Below are 23,497 nucleotides of genomic sequence, written 5' to 3'. Positions count from 1 at the left end.
CCATCTCCCTATTACCTTTTCCACTGCCTTTTTAGTATTTTTTATGTCCAACACATTTAAACATCAAAGTCTTTTGAGCTGAAACAGGCCTAAACTCTTTGCCGTTACATTGCTGTCTGCTGTCCATCTTACAGAGAGGGTCAAAGGTTTTATGACACTAAAATTAGATAATATCTTTTTTTTTAATGTTCAAAGGCATTTGATCAGAGAATTTGCTTCCCAGTGGATTGAAGGACCACCACAGTGACTACATACCCATGGCTTTAACAATGCTTTGCTATCCATAAAAGCCACTGAAGTTCCCAAACTACAGCGAAATGTTAGGCAGCATAATCGGCCTGTGACAAGAACTGCCAAGAGTCCCCAGCTCCCACCGAGCATTGGCACTAGAATTACAGTGCTCAGCACACTTCTGATGTTAGAACCGGTGTGTTGCACAAGGAACACAGGTTATTTAGGTTATGGTGACAGAAGGGAAGAAAAATGAAGCCCTGAGAAAAGAGCAGCTCCTTCAGAAAGCATGAATGATAAAGCTGAAATGGGTAATTCCACATTAGTTCTTTAAAAGGAGATCAGCTCTCTCTCAGGAAATTGCATTGAAATAATAGGTTCCTAATGTCACAGCTTGCTCCAGTTCATCTGACCATGGACTACACTGGAGTCACTGTAACTATGTAGTTCCCCTCTGTCAGTGATAGACTTGGATTGCGTTAACTATTCAGACATAGGGATAGTCAAGGAGTGGGTTATGGAAAATGTTTTTTTTAGGCAGGTAAGTAAAACAACCACAGAAGTTTTTCTGAAGCTAAAGACTGTATTAGTAATGACAGACATTTTCCTTCTCCTCTTAGGAGCCTGAATTCTAGTAATATTTCTTCCATATTTTACAGCTATGCAATGAGTAGAGAATTTTGCCATCAGTACACTGTGAAAAAGGCTGCACAATACATTTATATGAAGATACGATATCCTTGGAGTATAGCTTAAGTGAAGCTGCATGCAGAGGGGATCAGAGAGGTGAGAAGTACTTTTTTTGGCCATATTAAAGTCAATATAAACACTGTGTGTGCTGGTGTTGTAAATATATATATGAAAACAATAGAAGATTGGGGTAGATCTCTGAACAAACCCAAAATAAACCATCACCTGTGCTTATGTATTATGGATGCATTCTTAAGACCATTGCTCTGTGGCACCAGACAGTACTGTAGACATCAAATGAAGTTATGAATTCTATTCATATTCTAAATTTCTTTTACAGTGTTGGAAGATGACATTCACCGCTTCATCTTATGGCAACTTTAAGATGTAATCATGCAGTCAACCTATCCTTCAGGTAAGCATACAGCTCACAGAAAAGAGGGACTGAAGAGCTGAGTAACACTTTCAAAATGAAACTGAGAGCTTTCAAGATTTGTTTTGCATGTTTTCAGGTTTTCTTATAAACTTTCACCTTAAAATATTTCACTATGTGTACTGAGATAACTTATACCTGCAGGACAGTGTGTGGTTTGGGACAGAAATCAGCTAAGTTTAAGTGGTTAAAACTTGCTTTTTCTGGTTTGCTTCTGTTTGAAGCAAATCTTGCTTTGCTTTTCTTTTTCTATTTTCCTTCTGTTATGATACTGACTGTTCGGAATACTCAGAAGCCTCTAGATAAAAGACACTGCAGCATGGCAGACTATGGTTGACTGATGCTTATTTCGTTATGTTCAACTAGTGGCTTTGCCACAGACCTTTCAAGTGATCTTGCTCAATTAAATTAAGCCCTGTGTCAAATGAAAATACCGGAGATTACTTCTGTTTTCTCTTTGCTGTCTACATAGCCTGTTGGGTATTTGATTGTAATATAGTGGTTGTCACATATACAACAATGGCAAAATGAAGCCCTGATCTTGAATGGGGCCTGTAAACAACACTGCAACATAAGAGAGTTAATAGTTTGACATGGTGATGCTAGACCTTGGTGTGTATATTTTAAGTGAGGGGACACCTGGTCCTCTGTAGTCTGAGATATCCCCGAGTCAAGGAGTTTTAGTCAAATTGGTCAGGTGAGATCTGCTCCTTTTGTATCAGGCCCATTTTCTCCAGGCACTATATAAGCAGTATCTTGAGAATTTATGGGCATCAGAAACTGTCTTGAAGAAGATTTTTTTGTATAAAGGAAATCTCTACTTTATTAATGCTGCTGGTGAAGGCCTGCCTGCAGCAGTAGCTCTGCCATCCTCTACTCTGAAGTGCCTTTCCTCCCCTTCTGCTGCTTTCCCAGCCACCCATTGACGGGATTGGACGGGATGGAGAGCAGGAAGGGTTGCTGCAGAAAGGGGAGGCATGGTAGCATCAAACTGACATTCTTTATATAAAATTAAAATCAAGTGCTGTTATTTAAAGATACCCTCCTGCCAGGTGTAGATTAGCCCAGGACTGAGCTGCTGAGAGTGTTGGGGACAATTTAAAAATTTAATTCAAACATACCCAGAATTTAAATTCAAACCATCTTCGCTTTGCCTGCAAATGACCATAGCATCATTGGCAGCAGCTGTGCAGCCTGTGGGCAAAGTTCTGCTGTTTGCATGTCCGTGCCAGGAAAGCGCTCCTTAGCCTGAGAGGAGGCACTGGCCCGTGGCTGTGCAGAGCTCTCCATAGAGCCCCGTTGGCCCTGTGTGTATGGACCGAGAACAGCTGTGAACTGCTGACTCAGTGCATGAGAGGGCTATAGAGAGATAGTCATATGTGGAACTATTTCATACTCATCACTGTTTTGTGAAGTGTTTAATCATTCCACCACTCATAACATATGGAATTAATAACTTCATGTGATGTCCTTCACACCTGAGCAGCTAAACACGCTTTTTTTGGAATAATGTGTTAGATATACATCATATGACCTTATATCACCTAGACACTGTCACACTGAAGCTTTACAGTTAAAAATTACAAGAAATATCTTGGACAACTCAGGCATTATTTTAGAAACGTTAGGCACCCATTCTGTGTTCCTAATACAATGTTAACTGATTGTTTACACTTAGGTGCTGTTAACCAATCCAAGTATTTTACAGTGTGGGAAACATTCACTGCTTGCAAGTCTTTGTTTTCAGATAATGTGCAGGTTATAGTTTCAGGAACAAGTCAGTGCCTACAAATGCTTCATATTACATAACTGAACCTCAACATCCAAGGCAATGCAGATCTTGTTTTAACAGTTCAGTTCTGATCTCACTTATTATTTTTTAGTTTTCTCTTGCACACATATAGATCTTTCCCTATTAGGAACCTAGGAGATGCAGGCAATATTTTTTGCTGCTAGTGGTGCATAATAATTATCAGAAACAGAACTCCAGCAACGATGTTACCGAGTCCATTTTGTTAGCTGAAGTATAAGTGTGCTTTTTTGCTTCTTAAAATATATATGCTTGTATACGTATATAAAAATAGTCTCTCTTAATTATTGCAGAAATAGATAAGTTGCTGTTACTATCAATACTTCATGGATATTGTGGTAACAGCTGATTTTAGAGCACTGATGGTGGCAAAACAGTTCCACATTGAACCAAAATTACACGTATTCTCAGGATACCAGTGTGGAATTGCACTGAACTCTTAGAGTTCTTAGCCCTCTAGTTCCCAGAGAGGACCAGGGTAGGTAATGGAAGGAACTTTATAAAGCAAGGGATTTCTGAGAAGAATAATAGCTGACTGCTGAAGTACTCAAGAGTCTGGCATCTCTTGCACATTACAAGTGGGTAGTTGGCATATTGCTCACAGTAGGAGACACGCAGTATTGTTTGTGCCCTCTTTCCCTCTTGATACGTGATGCCACAAAGACATCTACTTATGAGGAAGTTTGCTGCTTGGACATGAGTCGTGATAAGCATTTGCAACCTGAGGGGAATGGATGATAAAACCATACACTTATGCGCCAAAGATACAATAGGAAAGAGACAGTCTATCAGTCACGTGAATTGTGATTGGCCTGTTGCAATGGAATAGCCTTTAACAAAAAAAATGAAAGCTATTTACCTTCTGAATGGATTTTACATATTTGCACAAAAGGGAAAAGAAATAAGAAGAGAGAAGGGAATAGAAAAGAAGAGAAAGGTTCTCACCAGCTCTTCCCCTCCAAAACTAGCATTGACATTGGTGAAGTCACACACAAAGGAAAGTCTCACTTTCTTTGTGCCTCTCACAATGACATCAACATGCATGGCTATGAGATGGCAAGAGAATACCTCACTCACAGTGAGTAACAAATTAGAATTTTCTTCAAAGTAAAAAAATGATAACACAAGACCATCATAGGTATATGCTAGCTCTTTCAAAACATCTCTTTTTGACTAGATGTCAGTTAAAATCACTTGACTGGCAATCTGTTCTATCTAATACAACACAGGGGGATATTCTGAATAGGCAGAAGAATGTCTACTATGCAACTTGGCTGGAACATCTGCCAAAATGAAGTTGGCTTTGTTTTGAACATGGTTATCTACTTCGAAATTACTCCATAGAATAAATAGTGATATTCCATGGGTAGAGGTAGATTATGGGGTTTAAATAATCAAATTGGAGCCCCGTAACTTTATGTGCTATAGGAGGATTCTCATAAAACTGAGATATTCCCATAATTAACCACTAGCCATGGGATACTATAATATATTCCATGGTGACTAGTATTTTTTCCGTTTCCCTCCCCCCTCCCAGTAGAATTAGTATGATTAATTTTGCTCTGGTTTTGCCTATTGCTAACATGAATCAGTATAATTAAAAATAAGAATACCATATTATGAGGCAATCACTGTTTAGGCCAAACCGGCCAGTAACGACCAGTCAGACCTTTTCCAGTTGGCCTTTGCTGCTAGAAGGTTGAAAGAGCTGTAACTCACCAACCCATACTTGCAAAAGGAGTATGTTTGAGAAAATGTGGTTCAAAACTCTTCATAGTTCTAAATGCTAAATTCTAGTGGAATATTATAGAATAGATTGATTTGCATGCCATGGAATAAACATCCTTACATCTAGTCTTGTCTCAGAGTGAGTCATTTTGCATTAGTGTCAAGAATTTGAGCTGTTGTTCTACTTTGCAGTTAATCATCAGAAAGAGACGGGATTGTCTCATGAATATGCATGATGGTATAGTTGTCCCTTCAACTTACTAGGCACCTAGTTTCTGTAATGAGATGTACAATATCTGCCATTTAAAACAGCTGAAAGGTCCCAAATGGGAACAAATGAGAAAGCATCTGGCTGTTTCAAATTCCAGCCCTGTTTTGTCAGAAAACTCTGTAATTGCTGAGTACTTGGCTCCTACTCTGCTCTACGAAGCATTCAGCTCTCAGGAGCCTCTGAGATGCATTACACAGTCCAGCAACATAGCTGTAGAACTCTCAAAATTCTTCCACTAGATGTAACAGCTCTTCAAAATATCTTGAGACTTGTAGGCCCTTAACCAGGACCAAAGTTTGGGCTCCTAGAGCGTGCTCTCATCCTTAGTTTTGCTGATCAGCCTCCACTGTACCATTTGTCCCTGCAACCTAGACTTCACACATATTATTCACTGTGTGATGGTGGGACTAGAATGGATAAATGTGCTACCCATTGCTCTAAGAAAGCAGTCTGGCTGAATCTTAAATCACTACGCGGGATGGAGGTTAACGGTCAGATGGACATTCCTCTAAGAGGTTTCCTACCTGCTCTGTTAATTTCTAAAATTTCTTCTTGGGCCAGTGGGCAAGTGTCGCTCTGAGTACTGTGGTGTGGAGAGTTTACGACAGATTTACAATAATTGGGGGATCCCAGCTGGGGTGGCCTCGGGATATGCTTCTTTTTTTTCTTTGGTAGCTTCTGCTTAGCCATAGCTAAGGAGTAATACATTCCGAAATTGTTCACAATGACAGGGACAGGCATGGCAATGGTCAGTACACCAGCGAGAGCACAGAGGGCCCCCACCAGCATGCCTGACCAAGTCTGAGGATACATGTCTCCGTAGCCCAGGGTTGTCATGGTGACAACAGCCCACCAAAAGCCGATGGGGATATTTTTAAAGTGTGTGTGTTCACTGGCACTAGGGTCATTTGGTTTAGCACCTATTCTCTCGGCATAATAGATCATCGTGGCAAAGATTAAGACGCCCAATGCCAAAAATATGATGAGCAGCAAGAATTCGTTTGTGCTGGCGCGGAGGGTGTGTCCCAAGACCCGCAACCCAACGAAGTGGCGGGTCAGCTTGAAAATTCGCAGGATTCGCACGAAACGGACTACGCGGAGGAAGCCCAGGACATCCTTAGCAGCTTTGGAAGACAGGCCACTGAGTCCAACCTCTAGATAGAAAGGCAGTATGGCCACAAAGTCAATGATGTTCAAAGAGTTTTTGATAAATTCCACCTTGTTTGGGCAGAAAGTGACTCTCATCAAGAACTCAAATGTAAACCAGACCACACAGACACCTTCGATGTAGGTGAGAAAGGCTTCAGTCTCTGCTTCCCTGTAGTGCCGCACCTGGGTGTCATTCCCGATGAATTCAGTTTCTGTCTTGTTCACAATGGGGTTAAATCTCTCATGGGTCTCGAGGCAGAAGGTGGTGATGGAGACCAGAATGAAGAAGAGAGAGGCAAATGCCACATACTGTGGAAAGAAAGATATGAGAGAAAGGTTAAACAGCAGGTTAAGTACAGGCGCTTTGATTCTGAAACACCAGGGAGAGACAAGAGCTGTATTAAAACTAAAGATAATGCCAAGCCTTCTTCCTGTGGGCTTAAGATGCCAAGTCTCACCTGCAAAGACAGCCTAACATTCAAACTTGGACGGAGATCAGTATATAAGTACGTGCTAACATTCATTCCTATACAGATAGCGTTTTGGCGTTGAGTGTAAATTTAAGCAAGCATTTAAATCTTAGAGCTTTCTGTGAGATTTAAGGTTAAGGACATATTTAAATTCTACCTTTCTGAACTTGGTCTTCTGTTACTTCCTGGTCTTAAAGACAGAGCACACCTTCTAGGATAATTGTCACGCAAGAGTCTTTTTGCAGCATTGTGTCAGTGGTATGGTGGTTGCCTCCTGCTCCCAGCTTAGTGACGGTTGTGGTATTTCAGATCTCAGTCAGGTGCTAGTAAATACTAGTGGCGGTCTCAGGTGGGCTCTACAGCAAGGAGCAGAGTCCTGCTTGGCATCATCAGACTTTCTTGCCAAATCCCAGGGACAGCTTGAAGAACCGTCACATATCAAACCGAGCTCTCCTAGAGTAAACATCTCTGTTCTCAGTTCCCTTCTCCAGATCTTTTGGGGGTGGGGGACAGGGAGGGGAAGAAAGAGGTTTCAGGTAAGCCTGTCAGCTGATCCAAAAGGAGACAGATCTATTGGATTTTACCAGACAATGTTTTCTTGAAGAGATTCTCATTAAAATGTAAGACTGGTACCAGAACTAGATGAATCTTTTTTAAGGTTTTGGATTACGATTTGGTTAATCAAGTTACAGTGAAGGTGGTAGCAGCCCCCAAAGTCAATGAGTGTTTACCTTGGGAGTATTTCCCTCTTCTGCCTCAGCTCCTGCTTTTCACAGAATCATAGAATGGTTTGGGTTGGAAGGGACCTTTAAAGGTCATCTAGTCCAACCCCCCTGCAATGAGCAGGGACATCTTCAACTACATCGGTTTGCTCGGAGCCTCATCCAGCCTGGCCTTGAATGTTTCCAGGGATGGGGCATCTACCGCCTCTCTGGGCAAACTGTTCCAGTGTTTCACCACCTCATCATAAAACATTTCTTCCTTATACCTAGTCTGAATCTACCCTCTTTTAGTTTAAAACCATTACCCCTTGTCCTATTGCAACAGGCCCTACTAAAAAGTCTGTCCCCATCTTTCTTATAAGCCCCCTTTAAGTACTGAAAGGCCACAGTAACGTCTCCCCAGAGCCTTCTCTTCTCCAGGCTGAACAACTGCAGCTCGCTCAGCTTTTCTCAGGCTTTCCTCAGCCTAAAGGAGATCTCTTGGTTGTATTCCAGGATAATTGAGGGGTACAGTCAGGCCAAAATTCACAACTCTTGTAACCATAATTCCTCTGCTCAATCCTCCTTTAATCAATTAAGTAGTTTGCCTATATCTAAGAAGTCTCTTTGTGGGCTGGAGTGGTACAGTAATGGTAATACCTCTTTCCATTTCACTCCCTACAGCTGTAATCTTCCTGTTTGTCTTGTGTGTCACCTTGACAAGAGACGTCACATAAGATATTACTTCACTGTCTTCATGAGCATGAGCAACTGTGGTAATTAAAATATTATTCAAATATTCTAATAGTGTCCTGTAATTCACAATGTCCCTTTTTCAGCAGTGTAGCCAAAATAGGGGTTAAAAAGAACTCGTTTCTTCTAATTGTCTGTTGTCAGTAAAGGCAGTGCAATAATCTAAAAGAAACTGCTACCAAAGGAATAGACCAGTTAAAAATAATCTATGCTTCAAGCTACCAACGCTCTCCTGCAATCAAGAATTTCCTCCTGTCTGCTTTCCTGGGTAGACCTAGTGCAGAATTAGGCTTGACCTTCTGTATTAGCAAACAAAGTCAAAAGCAAGGATTTGCCACAGTTTGAGGTGAACCATATAATAGAATACAGAGAAACTGGCAGAGAATAAAATCACAGAATCATTTAGGTTGGAAGGGCCCTCTGAAGGTTGCTTGGTACAACATCAAAGTTGGACCAGGTTGCTCAGGGTCTTGCCCGGTCCAGGTCTGAACATCGCCAAGATTGGAGATCCACAGCCTCTCTGGGCAGCCTGTGCCAGTGTTTGGCCAGTAAGAGCAAATAAGCTTGGAAGGATACAGAAGCAAACAGGCTCTTCTGTTTTTCAAATCCAACTTTGTTGCCAAAGAGATCAGAACCTAGCCATTGTCACAGATTTTTAAAAAACCCAGTTACCTTCCCCTAAATGCTTCAGGCTACCATAGCATTGTTTTGTGATGATGTAATATACGTGCTGGTGTGTGCTAAAATCAGTGTCTAATATAAATAGTTGCCTGGAAGATAAACAATCTGGAGGTTAGGGAAATCGAAAAGCAGGACTGCGGGTATCTTTTTATCAGATTCTCCTATTAAACAGGGAAATTCTCCTGTTAAACAGGGAAATTTCTCCATGCACAGTTTCTTCATCTGTAAAATAGGTTAAAAAAAAACTAGCTGGTGTTTGTCATGTGCTTCGTAATCCTAGATAAATGTGTAGAGGTTCTATATGCTTTCATTTTAATATTACTATTAATATTTAATATATTAATTTTAATGTTCCATTTTAATATTAATATTTATTATTTAATATTAAAATTGTATATCAACAGTCCCTCTGAAAAAAGAGTTGAAGAGTCTCTTAAGTGGTCAAAGCCAGTTTGTGTAAGATATTGTTAACACTCAGAGCTTAATTAAGTAGAGGTTAATATCCCAGTTGTCTGAGTATGAGTAAAATGAGAAACAAAAAGTATTTTGCACCAAGAACTCAGGAAAATATTTCTAGTAGCCTCAGCATGCCTGCTCTGTTTTAGCCTGGAGCAGATTTTTACCATAGAGTTGTAGAGCCCTGAGAATTCAAGCTGCAGAAGGAAATGCTGACACTTCGTTAAGTCAGGTAGCACTCACAAATAAGAAGCAGAGAGGGGAATAAAACCATTTTGCATATTAAGGGGTCTGTGAAGAAGGCCCCTTTCTTTATGCTGACTCAAAATGCAATTCTCCTCTTGGTATATACGAATCTCTCTCCTGAGTGAGTTTTTCCTGCTTAGGACAACCTTCAGGCTGACCTTGCACAGCAAGTATCTTGAAAAGTGATGTTTTGCTGTATTAAAGGGAAGAAGTAACCAATTCTGACAGGACATTTAAGTTCTCTGCAGTGGTACATGCTAGCACTGTTACCAGTAGAGAACATCACATACCATGATCCCAAGCACACCTTGGCTTCAGAGGGGAATTGAGAACCTTTAGTCACCAGTTCAGCAGAGCAGGAAGCACCTGCTAAATGAATGAGAAGCGTTTGCTTCCTTCTATCTGTATTTAACAATATCCAGAACCCTTTCCCAGGGATGGGCATGTTTTTGAATGCTTTGCACCTTTGGAAGTGTGGGTCTGCTTTCAAGATTTCATAAAACCATGTCTGAGCAATGGTATTGACAGGAGGAATCCCAGTATTTCTTCTTCAATTTTTTTTTTCTCTGTTGAATTACTAGTTAATCCTAAACCTATTTTATATTTGGGAAGTAAAAATGCTCCTTAGTCATTCCATGCTTCAATATTGAAAGGCCCTTGTTTTTTGTTTTAGAAGAAAGTCTGCACAGACTGAAAGGAGAAGACAATGGAGAGCAGCCTTTTAATAAAGGCCCCATTACAGTTCCCCAGTCCCTTGGCTGATCCAAAGAAGTGCAGAAATGCCTGAGAATCAGACCTGACAATTCATTTACTGGCACTCATCTCTGGTAGATTTATCACCTGCAGCTGCCTGGGATGCAGAAATTTAGCAGCTTGCCACAAATGAATGTGTACTGTGTCACTGGCATAGATTTATGTTTGTGATCACCAATTTATATTACCCCCACCCCTTTTTTCTTCTGAATATTTTTCTTTGTTAATTATCTGATATAAGATGTAGCAAGCTGTAAGCAAAATCCAATAGCACCAAATTCAGCAAGTATGTTTTTCTAAGGGGAGCAGCTCATTCATGCCAAAGGGGTTGAAAAAAGAGCTCTCTCTGGCCCACCATCAGAGGCCAACAGAGATCAGCCATCATGCCTAACATGATAGCTTGTCAAGTCCAGAGATGAGCAATGCTCGTAAAATCTAGTGAAGACTATGAGACTCTTACATGTTCTAACGTCTGAAAATAAGGCTATCTCTTTTTATTTCACTAATAATGGCCTGAACACTAATCAAACCAATGGATTGCTTTTGTATTATTTAGTGGTTCTTAATCTTCTTTCTCCTTACATTTTACAACAGAATTTCTCTTCTTCCTAGGATCTGAATGGGCTGGGGGAAAGGAGTGAGGATTTTGTGAAGTGATGTCACATGCTGTTGAGTTACATAATGGCAGCTAAAATTTTCTATAATTAAAGAAAATACCTAGGTAAAGTGTTTGAAGTGATCAAAACTCTTTTATCTGCTTTGACACATGTGAATGATTCCTATTTCACTAGAGATGCTGCTGCCATTGCTTTTTTCTGGCTCTAATACCAACAAAGAAAAATCTCAGATTGTCCAAAATGGCAGAAGCCATAAGACACGGCAGAGAGGAGATTTTAAAAGAGGATATTTTGATTAAAACATAAGTTACGTTAAAATGTCTTTATTCTGGAGAGAGAAGAAATTACACTCCTGCATAATTTCTGTTAATAGCGGATATACTTTAATAAGGTTACTTTGAAAGAGTCTAAAAGACGTCATGCCCATAAGTGGAGAATTTAATAATCTAATTTATATTGCCTCTGATTAAATCTATCTATCTACCTACCTACCTATCTATCTGTCTCTGTCTCTCAAAGGCCTGCTTCTCCCTGCTTCTCCACTGCCCTGTATCTAACCTAGCCATTTTTGCCAGTGCAGTGTGAACATGAAGTGCCAGTTAATTCAGAATAGTAGTGTTTCACATCAGCTTTGCATAGCTGTAAAAGGAGCAAGGTAACAGAATCTGACCTAGCCTCTCATGATTAATGAGCCAGTATCTTTCCACTCAGCATGGAAAGAAAACAAAAGTCCAACAGCCTTAAAAACACAAATAAACCTTCTAATACATGAGTATTTGGAGGCTAGGCTCACTCAGAAAAAAGGTCTGACAATTGGACCAGGCAGTATTAAATACACAGGTGTGGATGTTTACTTCTGGGAATCAGTTTTTACAGCAGCACTTTACCTTGCATTTCTGAGATAGTTCTGGTCTTGGAGATAAGAAACCTTTTTTATGCTTTGTTTTAAACAAACAAGGCCAGTAACCCACTAGAATTCATTGATACAGCACCTGGAATTGCCAGTCTTCAATGCAGATGGGCAGTGAAGGCTGGTGATGAAAGCACCAGGACAGAAATCAGATGACTGAGGCTCTTTTCCAACCTCCACCACTGACACATTCTTAGTCTTCAAGCATGTGCACCTGCATCTTTTGCACCATCCTTTGTCTACTTGTTTTTTTATTGAGATAGCAAACTCTTTGGGGCTTGGGACTGTCTGCCAATTTATGTCTGCTCAGTGTCCAGCCCAATGTATGTCTGGAGTGGGGGCCTGGGAAGGGAGACCTTGGCTGAGTCTTTGGTAAGAGAGACACCACTCTTGGACCACAGACAATGAGAAAAGTGGGTGGTGGCAGTGGAAGCAGCACGGCTTTTGCAAGTCACGTTTCAGTAACTTCAGAGTTTGTTTTCTAGGAAATAGCGGTCTACACGACACACCATTCATAATTCATTCCGGATCACACATTCAGAGTGAGTTAGTAGAGGCTGCATGCCTCAGACGGGTGCTCTTCTCCTTTGATACTGCTCAGAATCATTTAACAATCCTGACTCAAACTGAATGGGAGAAAAGAAATAGATCACACTCAGAGAAGATTTGCCACCCTCTCCCTTTGCAACTGCTAACAGAAGCATTTAAAAAGTGATTCTTAATCCCTATCCTTTTTGCAGGGAAATTCAGGAAATGCTACCCTTCCCTGAACTTCTGGATGAAAGGCAGAAGAAGATGGCATTTTGTTTGAACTACATCTATTGAAGCATCAGGAAATTTTCTATAGAAGCGGTACTTCTCTTTCTACCGATCTATTCCGGTGAGTTTTGGTTTTAATGACAAAAATATTTAAATCACTACATCATAACCCTCCTGGTCCTGTTGAACCAACAAAGCACAGGAGCGAAGCAGTTGTTGTCTTCGTCTGTATGAGCAGGGCCTCTGAGCAGCATGAGATTTGTTGCTTCTCTCATAGGTGAACCCAGGGCTTGCCAAGACTGAAATGGGAGATGGGAACCCTCTCACCATACATCTTTGTTTCCAAAGGAGAAATGGTAGAGCTATTAGTGCTGTGGGGCTTCCAGAAAAGTATGGTATGACTCTAGTGAGATCCAGTATGTTGGGGTTGGAGTTTTTTTGGAGGGGGAGGGAGGTGGGAGAGCAAGCGGGGAGAATAATAAAAAAAACCCAAGTCTAGTAATTTTTCAGTAAGTCTATGACTGGTAAATGCTGTATATCTTGCAGGAACAAGCTAGGCTCAGAAGAGTTTCAGATCAGTGCTGGCAACCCATGAGCTGGTCTTCTACAAAGCATCAGTAATTCAAATACACCCAGAGCCCTGTGCTTTTTGCTAGACCTGCATAAAACCCTGTGATTCCCATTCACAAGGCATCTCTTCAAGTACTGTACCAACTTTCTTTTACAGTAGTTCATCTGCCTGAGGTTTATCTCTGAGAACTATTACACTTGCATGAAGCTTCCAACATTTGCCTATCTGTGACTTGAATCACAAAGCTTTGTCTATTTTCTTTTTAATCTGAAAACCGTACTGTAACTACTCTTCATTTAAAACTTAGTCCATGTATCACCAAAATGTTTAACAATAGAGACAAATCTTTTTGCTGCAGCTCAGCCACAGTATGGGTTAAATGAAAGCTGCTTTAAAATACTTCACTTTATAACCACTTTATTATCTGTCAAGACCGATTTTCCCGGCTTTCTTAGAGATATGGACCCTGATTCAAACAAATGACTCATTTTGAATGTGCAAGTAATTCTGCTGAATTTTTGAAAGAAATATTGAATCTGTATGACTGATCAAATGACTAAATGTAGGCACATGATACTAGCAACCAGATAATGCTGTGGAAGTGAGCAGAAGCTAGGACTTTGTCAAAAAGCAATCTCTGCAATATTTCATTAAGAATCCTAATGTAAGATGTTTTGAGATCCTTTGAGCAATGATTATGAAACTGAAATTATTTGCAAGGGGAAAAATCCAGTTCTGCTTTTGTGGGTGTGATATAAGTATATGAGGGCACAATCAGATGTTACCACCAAGCTCTTCTCTGTGAAGGGAGAGATGACTATCTTGGCAGTCTGTCTTCTTTCAGTGAGATGATAAGACAATCGATACAGAAGCTCACATCAGCAAACATACTGGTTGACTCACAAGATTATTCAAATTCAAGTTTCTTAGCTGAGGCAAATGGAAGAAGTAGGCTTGCAGATAGACAAAGCTTGATCCAGAGTCAGATAAAAAGTCCACTAGCAGCTCATGGATGAAATGGTTATGTAATACCAAAAAAATATATGACAGCTTGCAAAAAAATCTTGGAATGCTTAATGGCACACAGACATGAAACAGCGTGTTAAAAAAAATGTGCAGTCATCTGTGGAAAATATGCTTAAGTTATTCGGTGTTGACATTGCAATAAATAAATTAGAAGCAGATCTCTAAAATGTTAGTCCTAGCAGGCAGCCATGTGCTTTGACAAGGTAGTTACTGGGATAAGCAAGACTGCATCAGAACTGGAGGTGTGGCATGTACAGTATTTCTCTGTGAGCACATGGCCAGCCAGCTGGTCACCAGACAACGGTTGGAATGGTTCTTTGTAGGTCACAGGCAAGTTTTCCATCTTCATCTAGGATAGATTAAATCTTGTGCTTTAATAGCAACATTGTCACAGAAGAGATGTGAATTTATTTTGCAAGCTTCCTTGCTAGCTCCCTAGTCTGGCTGGTAGTGAGAACTATATGGAGACGGTATGGTGGGAGTAAGAAATGTTTCATATTGCTCAGCAACAGCTCAATGGGAAATTCTTATCTTAACATATATAGATTCCTGATCCAAAAGGGCCACAAGACTTCTGCAGCTAAGTATATGGGACACTGCAGAAGGAGCTGTAAGTGTTGAAAGTAAGTCTTCCGTCTCTTCAAGGAACTGCAGAAATGTACATTTGGTAGGGACCTCCAAATGTCATTCCCCTGTCCCAAAGCACCGTCTTTGATCATTCCTGAAAGATAGCTGTATTGACTGTTATTAAGGAACTCCAATGGTGAATATTGTAGAAATTCTGCAGGAAATTTATCCTAGTGCTTCACCATATTTTATCTGCTTGGTTTTTTTTTCCTTCTAATGCCTAACCTAAATCATCTTTGCTACATTTTAAGCTTTCTCACTTTTGTCCTATCCATCACAGACAGCTAAGCATTTAGAAATTTGCAGATGTTTTCCTTCTTCTGTAAACTAACAACCACTAAACATTCAAATGTTCCATGAGCCCTAGACTCCTGTTTTCATATGCTCATGCTTTTGCTGCATAAATTCAATATAATTATTAATCTCATTTTCAGATGATGCCACACACTTTTATGCTGTCAGTTCTGTCAAATGCTCTAGAATTAAAGCAACTGAGAAAGTCATGTAACATCTCATACACTGGAACATAAACTAACACATGGCAAATGAAACCAGGGAACTTTAATTGCCCATTTTTGCTAGGTTTTTCCATCTTTTTCTGTTAGGCAGTAGGTAGCTTTTTTTGGACTCTGCACATTTTCTGTTCTAAACTGAAAAGAGAGTTTTGTAGCAATGACTGGGGGTAGTGTCATGCACTAGGATTTTCAGGATCTAACCTCACCACCTTTTTTCTGGATGCTATTTTACCTCCTGAGAAAATCACACTTCCTTCTTCTCTAACTTGCTGCCAATCCTTCCATGTAGGAAGAGAAAAGGCATTTCTCATGCAGTTCCTTGACAAAGAGGAATTCCCGACTACAGCTAGGCAGAATCCAACTGGGAAAACCCAAAGACTTGCAAAATCAGCTCAGTCCTGAGGCTTCCTATGGTTTAGAAATAATTTTTATTTTTCTTCTTCCAAACTGAATAAAAAATCACATACACGCTCATGGTTAGGATCATGTGCAGCCAGATGAAGGTAGGTATGTATCTCTCTGACCAAGCCTTACATTTTGATTTTGGAAATGTGAAGCTACAAAGATTATTGGTTGACAGGTTTTACTCTCTTGCATGCATACATGCATTGGCATTGCACACAAGCACACTCTCTCTTTCTCTCTTAAAGTTGCTAACTTAGGCATTCTTTTGACTTGAATTTAGCAGTAAGCTACATGAGTCCTGGGACTCTTTGTGGGGGTGCAAGACTATTTTTTTCCCTTTTTGTTACAGCTTCTGCATTGTGACTTGCCCAAAGGTGGCTTAATTCACATGCTTATGCTTATAAGGAGTACAGCCTCTCTCAAACCGTCTTTTCGAGTGGTGCTAGAAGCCTTTCATAGAGCAGGAGACAAATTTCTGTAGCCTTTCAAGGCTCCACCCTCAGTGGGGTTTGATTCACCAACCTCAGCTGTGCACCAGCACCCGAAGAATGAAATTGTTAGAAGTATGAAGCAGGCAGAGGGTGCTCAGTGGTCTCTACCTCCATCAGAAAGAGCATGCCCTGCCTGCTTATTTTTTTGCAAGAGGAAACACTCCAATGTGTGGAAGTATTGAGTGCAAAACTCCACAAGGAAACAATTGAAATACACAGCGAAGCTTTGTCCTGAATACAGAACTCCCTGACCTAACATACAACGCTGACTTTTCTCCCTGTGGTTTTTAAACCAAGATACTTGTGGTGTATTCCAGATCATGTTTGTATTCAGACAATAATGCTTCTGCTTCAAGACAAATTAAAATAAACAGCTGTCAAATCTTTACTAGTTTAAAATGTGGGTAGGCTGGCTACATAACCACCCTCGGACGTGGTGTGAAATCTACCTGCGCATCTTCCATGGGCACTCACCAATGGCTGGTAGGGTCTGTCAGTCAATAGCATGCTGGCAGCTCCTACGTAGGACTAAGGGGAAGATCCAGAAGGCATCAGCCCCCAGAGGTGAGCAGTTTGGGCCTGCGATGGTGAGGTCCTTAATCCAATTTCTCTCCCAAAACAATATTGTAGCAAAAGTAATTGTGATAGAATTCCTCTTTGGAGACACAGACCAACCTTTTTCATATTTGACCATGGATTTTTGAAACCTCAGTTTCTGACCACTCTGCGAGAGATGTTCCAAAGAGCTTTAAATGCTGGGAGCAGCTGAGTGTTTACCCTCTGATAGTTGAGCTGAGCATCTCAGAACTGGGCCACTCAAAATAACTCATCGCTGTGAAAAACTGGAAGCCCTGGGATCCCTTTGGTGCCACTAAATGTTGAGCTCAGGATTTCCTGTTTTCACTGCAGTTTACGTGGATGGATGTCACAGATGATATAGTCCCTGAAAAGCCAGGCTTCTTAACAAGGTGGCTGAAAATGAGGTGTTAAACTCCAGGCACTTCAATGACTGCTTCATTTTGGACAATTTCACATTATCCAGTGAAAACGTTTTTTCATGAACTTTTTTGTTTTCCAGATTATGATGAGCAGTGTGTTGTAGACACTTTTCCTCCCATAGTGTTCACTTAGCTTAAGCTTAAGCTACTGGTTTGTGCTTTTAAAGCATTATGGCCACAGTTCTTTCCTTACCATTGTGCAGTGTGTAGCAGAAAAGCCCTGTTAAGCTCCTAGATAGCCTAAATACGTTACAAAATACTGACACCTTTTGTGTCTTTGCTCTACAAAACGTAAATATCAAATATCTAAATTATCTGGTCCCATCACTTTAGTCAGTTGTTATAAAACATTAAGAAACTCCAACAACTATTGAAGCAAATGAGAAAATATTTTGGAAAGCAAAAAATGTTTTCATTCCCCAGTTAGGCAGAGTCTATTGCACAGCTTGATTTGTGCAAGGATAATGTACAGGATGGGAGCATCCTCGCTCATGCAAAATCTCCACTGACAACAATCATTGCCAATATTAGGTTTTGACTGGCTATGAGCCATTTTAGATATCTAAATTAGTGACAAAATAACTTACAAAACTGTGTTGGTAGCTTTTTGGAGGCAACTTCCAAAATAGCCTTTGTCATATAGTCTGTCTTGGCTCAGACCGACAAGATTGAGGGTATTGGACTCAGTGAGTGCTGACTGTCTTTTTCAAGAGCAACTTCTCAGTAAGGTGTTATGTTGCTCACAACACAGGATCTCTTGCCCTAGGAATGGTAATCCATATATTCATGGTAATGCCCCAAAATACAGGAATCTTCCCCAGTGCTAGTCCCATAAAGAGCTGAAGAGTTTAAAAATTCACTTGCTGTGGCAGAGTGGCTGCAAATTTCCACTCAATAGTAAAATCCCAAGTATACATGAAGATGTGCGTCACTGATGGTGGAATAAAGAGAATCAATCTTTTGTATATACATATGCATAGAATAAGATTAATATAGAAATATAATTATAAATACAGACACACATATATTTGTGTGTGCATTAGTTATACTATACTCTTACAATACTATATGGTATATAGTATATATTACATACAATGGTCTATGTAATATTTATAATACAGACACAATAATACATAATACATCCTACTATTATATAATATATATAAAAACTATAACATGCGAAATTACACACAGAAATATTTTAAATTAAATATATATTTACATATTAGGTATCTAATACCTGTGTCCAGGACTGTGGGGATGCCTGGCTGTAGCATGCAGAACTGACAAAGGGGTCTGTTCTCCTCTCTCGTGCACAGCCCTGCCAGGATAGCTACCATTACTAGGGGTGGCCTTGGATTAAGAAGAACCCCCTGAATGGGAGGGACCTGCCACCCAGAGGAAGATGGAGGCTGCTTGTGGGGACCAGACGCCTTACAGAAACGGCCTCAGTGTCATGGCATCTCTGCAGCCTCAAATCCCTCCTGTGACTCTTTCCGCAGCACTGTGTTTCCAGGGTTTTTCCTCTCATAAGCAAGGAGAGGAAGGGCTCTTCCTAGCCCTTGACTCCTGTCCTGTGTTGCCTTTCCTTCTGCTAGCCACAGCCCCTCTCCTCTCTTCCAGGTCTGCCAGGGCTGCTTCTCCCAAGCAGAGAGGCATCACACTGGGGACACCATTCTCTGGAAGGAGGCTTTACCAGGAGGACAGACTTGGGGCCAGCCAAGAGGATCACCTGCCTCACTCCCAGCACTTGGGATGCAGCATGGGCTTCCAGGTATTTTGCCCTGTAAAGTAACTATGCCATGGACAGGATGTTTGCTTCTACTGTCTGAATGCACGTTGATCTCCTGTGCCGTGTTGCTGCACAAGACTCACTCCGATTCCTATTCCAAAAACTGAACACAAGCCCTCTGCAGCGCAAATTCTTGCCTCAGCTTTAACTACTAATAATTTCCCTTTGTGGAGTTCTGCTTCGCTCGTTCCCAGATACCAGATGTGTACTTGCTATAGTCTCCTACCTACAGATCCCTTCTCTGCTGTGTTTCCAAAATTACCATGCCAGTGAACGAAGGGGCTATGGTGGTGATATCTGGCATTTCATCACCCTCATTTGTCAACATCAGTTCTACCGTCTCTCTGAAGAGTGTTTATGCCTGTGCTACTGTGGCTCAGCTCTTAAATGTGCCAGTAGTAAACAACTGGAGCTGTAAGGTGGCCACTTTGTGCCAGTCTCCTGTTCAGGTGATCATGCACTTTGCTTCTGCAATATTATTTTTCTTTTTTTTTTTTTTCTTATATCTCCTGGGAAATGGCTCATTTTCTTCATGGTGAGATTCCACTGTTTTGTGGGCAAGTACATATATGATATTTAGGGAAAGGTATTTTTTTTCTCAATAGTGAACACCTTAGTCTGTTGTAAGTATCCTAGAGTGTCTTTGTAAACTCTTTGAATACTGTCTATATCTTTGCCTTAAGAAATTATTGTTCCCATATGTGAAAAACAAGGAAGATATTCTTTTGCTGTGGAGCTTGATAACACTAGTTAGGTTTCCTATTTTCTAGGATGTTCTAGTAACTCTTTTAAACGTAGTCAGCACTTTACATTTCAAAGATGCCTCCCAGAGTTTGAGTTTGCCTACATGAAAAGAATCACTCTGGGCTTGGCACAGAAGCGCCAGTTAGTTCTTTTTTTGTCCACAAAGGTATCTCTGAAATCCTGTGGCAAATCATGTGCCTGTCCAGGACTTCCAGTCATTACAAGACATACTGTGACCGTAGAAAACCTCAGGAAGAGAGAGGACAGCTACAACCCAAACTCAGGAGGGCACCTGCCATCCCATAAGCACCTACCATGGTATGCCACGTAGGGCAGTTAGTGCACGTTCCCACTCCCCTTGCTGGCAGCACTATCCTGATTTAAAGGAGAGGGTTGTATCATCCTTTCATTCCCTGGTAAAGTATTTCTCCTACTGTGTATATTCACTGTACTAGCTACACTAGTGCATACCTACAGACATGCAAAAACTCTGTGTTTATATGCAGGAGAGCAACTAAAAAAAATTGTCCTCATTGTTATGTTTTTAAGGCTAAATTGATGAGTGACATATAACACCTGTGATACTAACCTGGCTATCAGTTAGGTGTAGTGACTGCCCCTCCCATAAGCCAGTTCAATGTTAGCAGCTGTGAAGTTCTTGCAGAGAGGGTTTCCGGGGTACTGCTGCAGGGCTGATTGCACAGCATAGCTGTCTTGCTCACAGCAGTTCAAAAGGGCTCCCAACAGCCCTTTGCAGGTAGCTACTGTGAGAGCCATCATCTCATCTGGTGCTGGCGAGCTGCATTAAGTACCTCTCTCTGTTAACCCCTTTTAGCTGGGGCTGTAAAAGGCTCAGCACTACTGAGAGGAGACCTTTAAATGCCTAATTGCATAAGCAACAAGCAAACACTTTAAAAACAACCTCTCATGCAGTCAAGGTTAAAAGAAAGATGGAAAGATTAGAAAAGGAGCACAAGGTAAGTCATAGCCTGAACCTAGAGGAATTTTGTTTTCTACATAAGCTGAAAGGAATTTACAGTATTTTAAGAGGTTTGCTAGCAATATTATGCAACCGTGTTTAGCTTGCATCCTGCAGTACACTCAGTATCTTGTGGGATAATAGGATCCTCTCATCTTCTACTGTTTACTGCATGCTGGCTGTATCATCTGTGGTGTATTTACATTTCTTTAGTTTACTTAAGTGCACATGTAGGTATGATGTGAACTGTGGTTGGAGAAGCAACTTAGTTTCTGAATTCTATCCTCCAACACAAAGGAAATATCCTTCAATTGAAATAGCTTTGTTTGAATATTATGCATCTACCTGTGCTACAAAGAACGTGAAATATTGCATAGCATTTGACAGTGTGGAACTCTTTATGCCTTGAAAGTGCTGTTGTTAATATAGGTATCAATCTCTGCAACTGTTTTGTAAGGCAAAACAAGCGGATACTACTTCTGTTCCGCAGGCAAGGTGATTGTGAGGCTCAAAGGTTAGAGCCTGTATTTGTCAAGTATGTTGATTTAACTTTGACTACACAGCTACCAGTATTGAGGTCTTAGACTGGGGCAAAATTAGAGAATGTCATTCAAAACATGCATCTTAATATCTAGACTTGCACAGGGATGGATAGGACTGTTAGATTCTGAGTGCTGAGCTGTTGCAGGATGCTGTGTCTGTTGGCCAGGACACAGTCCTCCAGAACTTGTGTTTGCAGAGTTCAAAGCCATCTGGTTGTGAAATTCCAGCTCAGGCTTTCAGCCATGCTCTTCCTTTTAACCTTGCGGTGGAGAGAGTCCCAACCCATAGCAAATGTGATGGGGGGGTGTGTGAGTGTGTAAAGGATGGGGGGGCAGTGCTGTAGGTTTGTGTAGGCTGTCAGAGTTTTGTTCTTCTTTGTGCAACTCCGCTACATCAATACCTGCAGAAATGGCCAGTCGGGGTTAGAGAAGGGTGAGAACTTCTCCACCACCCCTTCTAGTGACTTCAGTATTTTGTCATGAGACTCTGAAGTTCTCAACACTAAGATTTCTTATCAGATATTTTAACAGAATCAGACTGCCAGCTTATGAAAATCTGGCCCTTACGGAGATTTTGGTTTGGAGACTCATTAACTGTGAATCACCAGAAATCACTAACCACTTTTGGAAATCTTCCCTAGCAAGTATTGCCATATAATAGGCACAAAACTGCATAAAAAATTAAGGGAAAATGGGTGAAATGAACGGACATCAGACATGCATTGATTCCAAGAATGTAATTCCTCTCTGGGAATGACTGGATGAGTTGTATTTTCTGTCCTGAATGTGAGACAGACTGCTGTCCCGTGTTCTTTCTGCTGCATGCCCTTTTCTTAAATAAGGGCTTGGGCAAACGACCGCATACGAAGTCTATTTAGAAATAACATCTTTAAGAGTGGTCTATAATGCTGACTTGTTTGAAAAAAGCAAATCATAGGCTTGTGCATAGTTACTAAGGTGAATACAGTCAGCTACAGAAAACAAAGAGTTGGGGAGAGGGGGCTGGGATTGAAGTCAAAGAACAGATGAGAAAGTCAGGACTTGCATTTACGCTAGATATTCTGTTAGCCGGCAAGGATGGAAAATAGCATTCACCCCAAGAGGGGTTATTTTCACCTACTCTATTTCTAACTGTTGCGTGATTTGCGGCAATTGTGTGCTGCCACAGGCCTGCTCGGGGCATGAACGATGTGCAAGTGAAAGTCCTAGGAGAGCACAAGAAACTGCTTCCCAGGCAGGAAAAGTTAAAGATGATTTTAAAATGTAGAGCTAGTTGGGTAATTAAAAGGTGCCAAAATCAAAGTTTGTGATTACTTTTAAAAAATATTTAGTTCTCAATCAGAGAACTTTTCTGGAGAAGAGGAGGCTGAGGGGAGACCTGATTGCTCTCTACAACTACCTGAAAGGAGGGTGTAGTGAGGTGGGGGTTGGTCTCTTCTCCCTAGTAACAAGCGATAGGACGAGAGGAAACAGCCTCAAGCTGCGCCAGGGAAGTTTAGGTTGGATATTTGGAAATACTTCTTCACCGAAAGGGCAGTCAGGCACTGGACCAGGCTGCCCAGGGAAGTGGTTGAGTCTCCATCCCTGGAGTTATTTAAAAGAAGGGTAGATGTGGTGCTTGAGGACATGGTTTAGTGGTGGACTTGGCAGTGCTGGGTTAACGGTTGGACCTGATGATCTTAAGGGTCTTTTCCAACCTTAACGATTCTGTGATTCAGAGTTTGAAGTATTTTTATATTTAACCTGCAGTATAACCTCAAGGAGGAGAAAGAGGCAGCTTCCCATTGTGACCTCTTCCTTGAATGCCCTGTGCTTCAGATCAAGGTTAACAATTTTCCAGAAAGGTGGAAAAGCCCTTTTCTGATCTTGGTGCATTAGGTGCAAGCAACTTCCCTAAACACATTACTTGCAACTTAGCAACATAAATGCCCCTCTAACTTCAGGATAATTCAGAGCACACTGATTTTAGTGTAGTAAATTGTTTCCTGCATAAAGCTGTCCTTTCTAGACAGTATAGGAAGCCTATCCCGGGTACTGACTGGAGTCAGGGGAGGTGAATGCACTCCCTGTTGCCACCTCCTTTGCCTCAGAAACAAGAACCCAGGATTTCTGACTCTGTTTTCCCATGTTTCATTAATCAATCCAGGCA

At 41.0% G+C, this 23,497-nt stretch overlaps 1 protein-coding gene across 6 annotated transcripts in view; it reads right to left on the bottom strand.

The window, feature by feature from the left end:
* The window catches only part of KCNC1 (potassium voltage-gated channel subfamily C member 1), a 137,551-nt gene that overhangs the window by 30,503 nt on the left and 83,551 nt on the right, over positions 1–23,497 (bottom strand). For all 6 annotated transcript variants that reach the window (XM_087745673.1, XM_087745670.1, XM_009462758.2 and 3 more), the window contains exon 2: positions 5,688–6,621. In XM_087745673.1, the coding sequence (XP_087601799.1) occupies positions 5,688–6,621 (934 nt within the window). The remainder of the gene's footprint in view (positions 1–5,687; positions 6,622–23,497) is intronic.

This window comes from Nipponia nippon, unplaced genomic scaffold (genome assembly GCF_047370975.1).
Source record: "Nipponia nippon isolate SJK-2023a ecotype South Korea unplaced genomic scaffold, ASM4737097v1 scaffold_10, whole genome shotgun sequence".
Classification (NCBI taxonomy): Eukaryota; Metazoa; Chordata; class Aves; order Pelecaniformes; family Threskiornithidae; genus Nipponia; species Nipponia nippon.
This window is presented reverse-complemented; position numbering and strand designations above follow the sequence as displayed.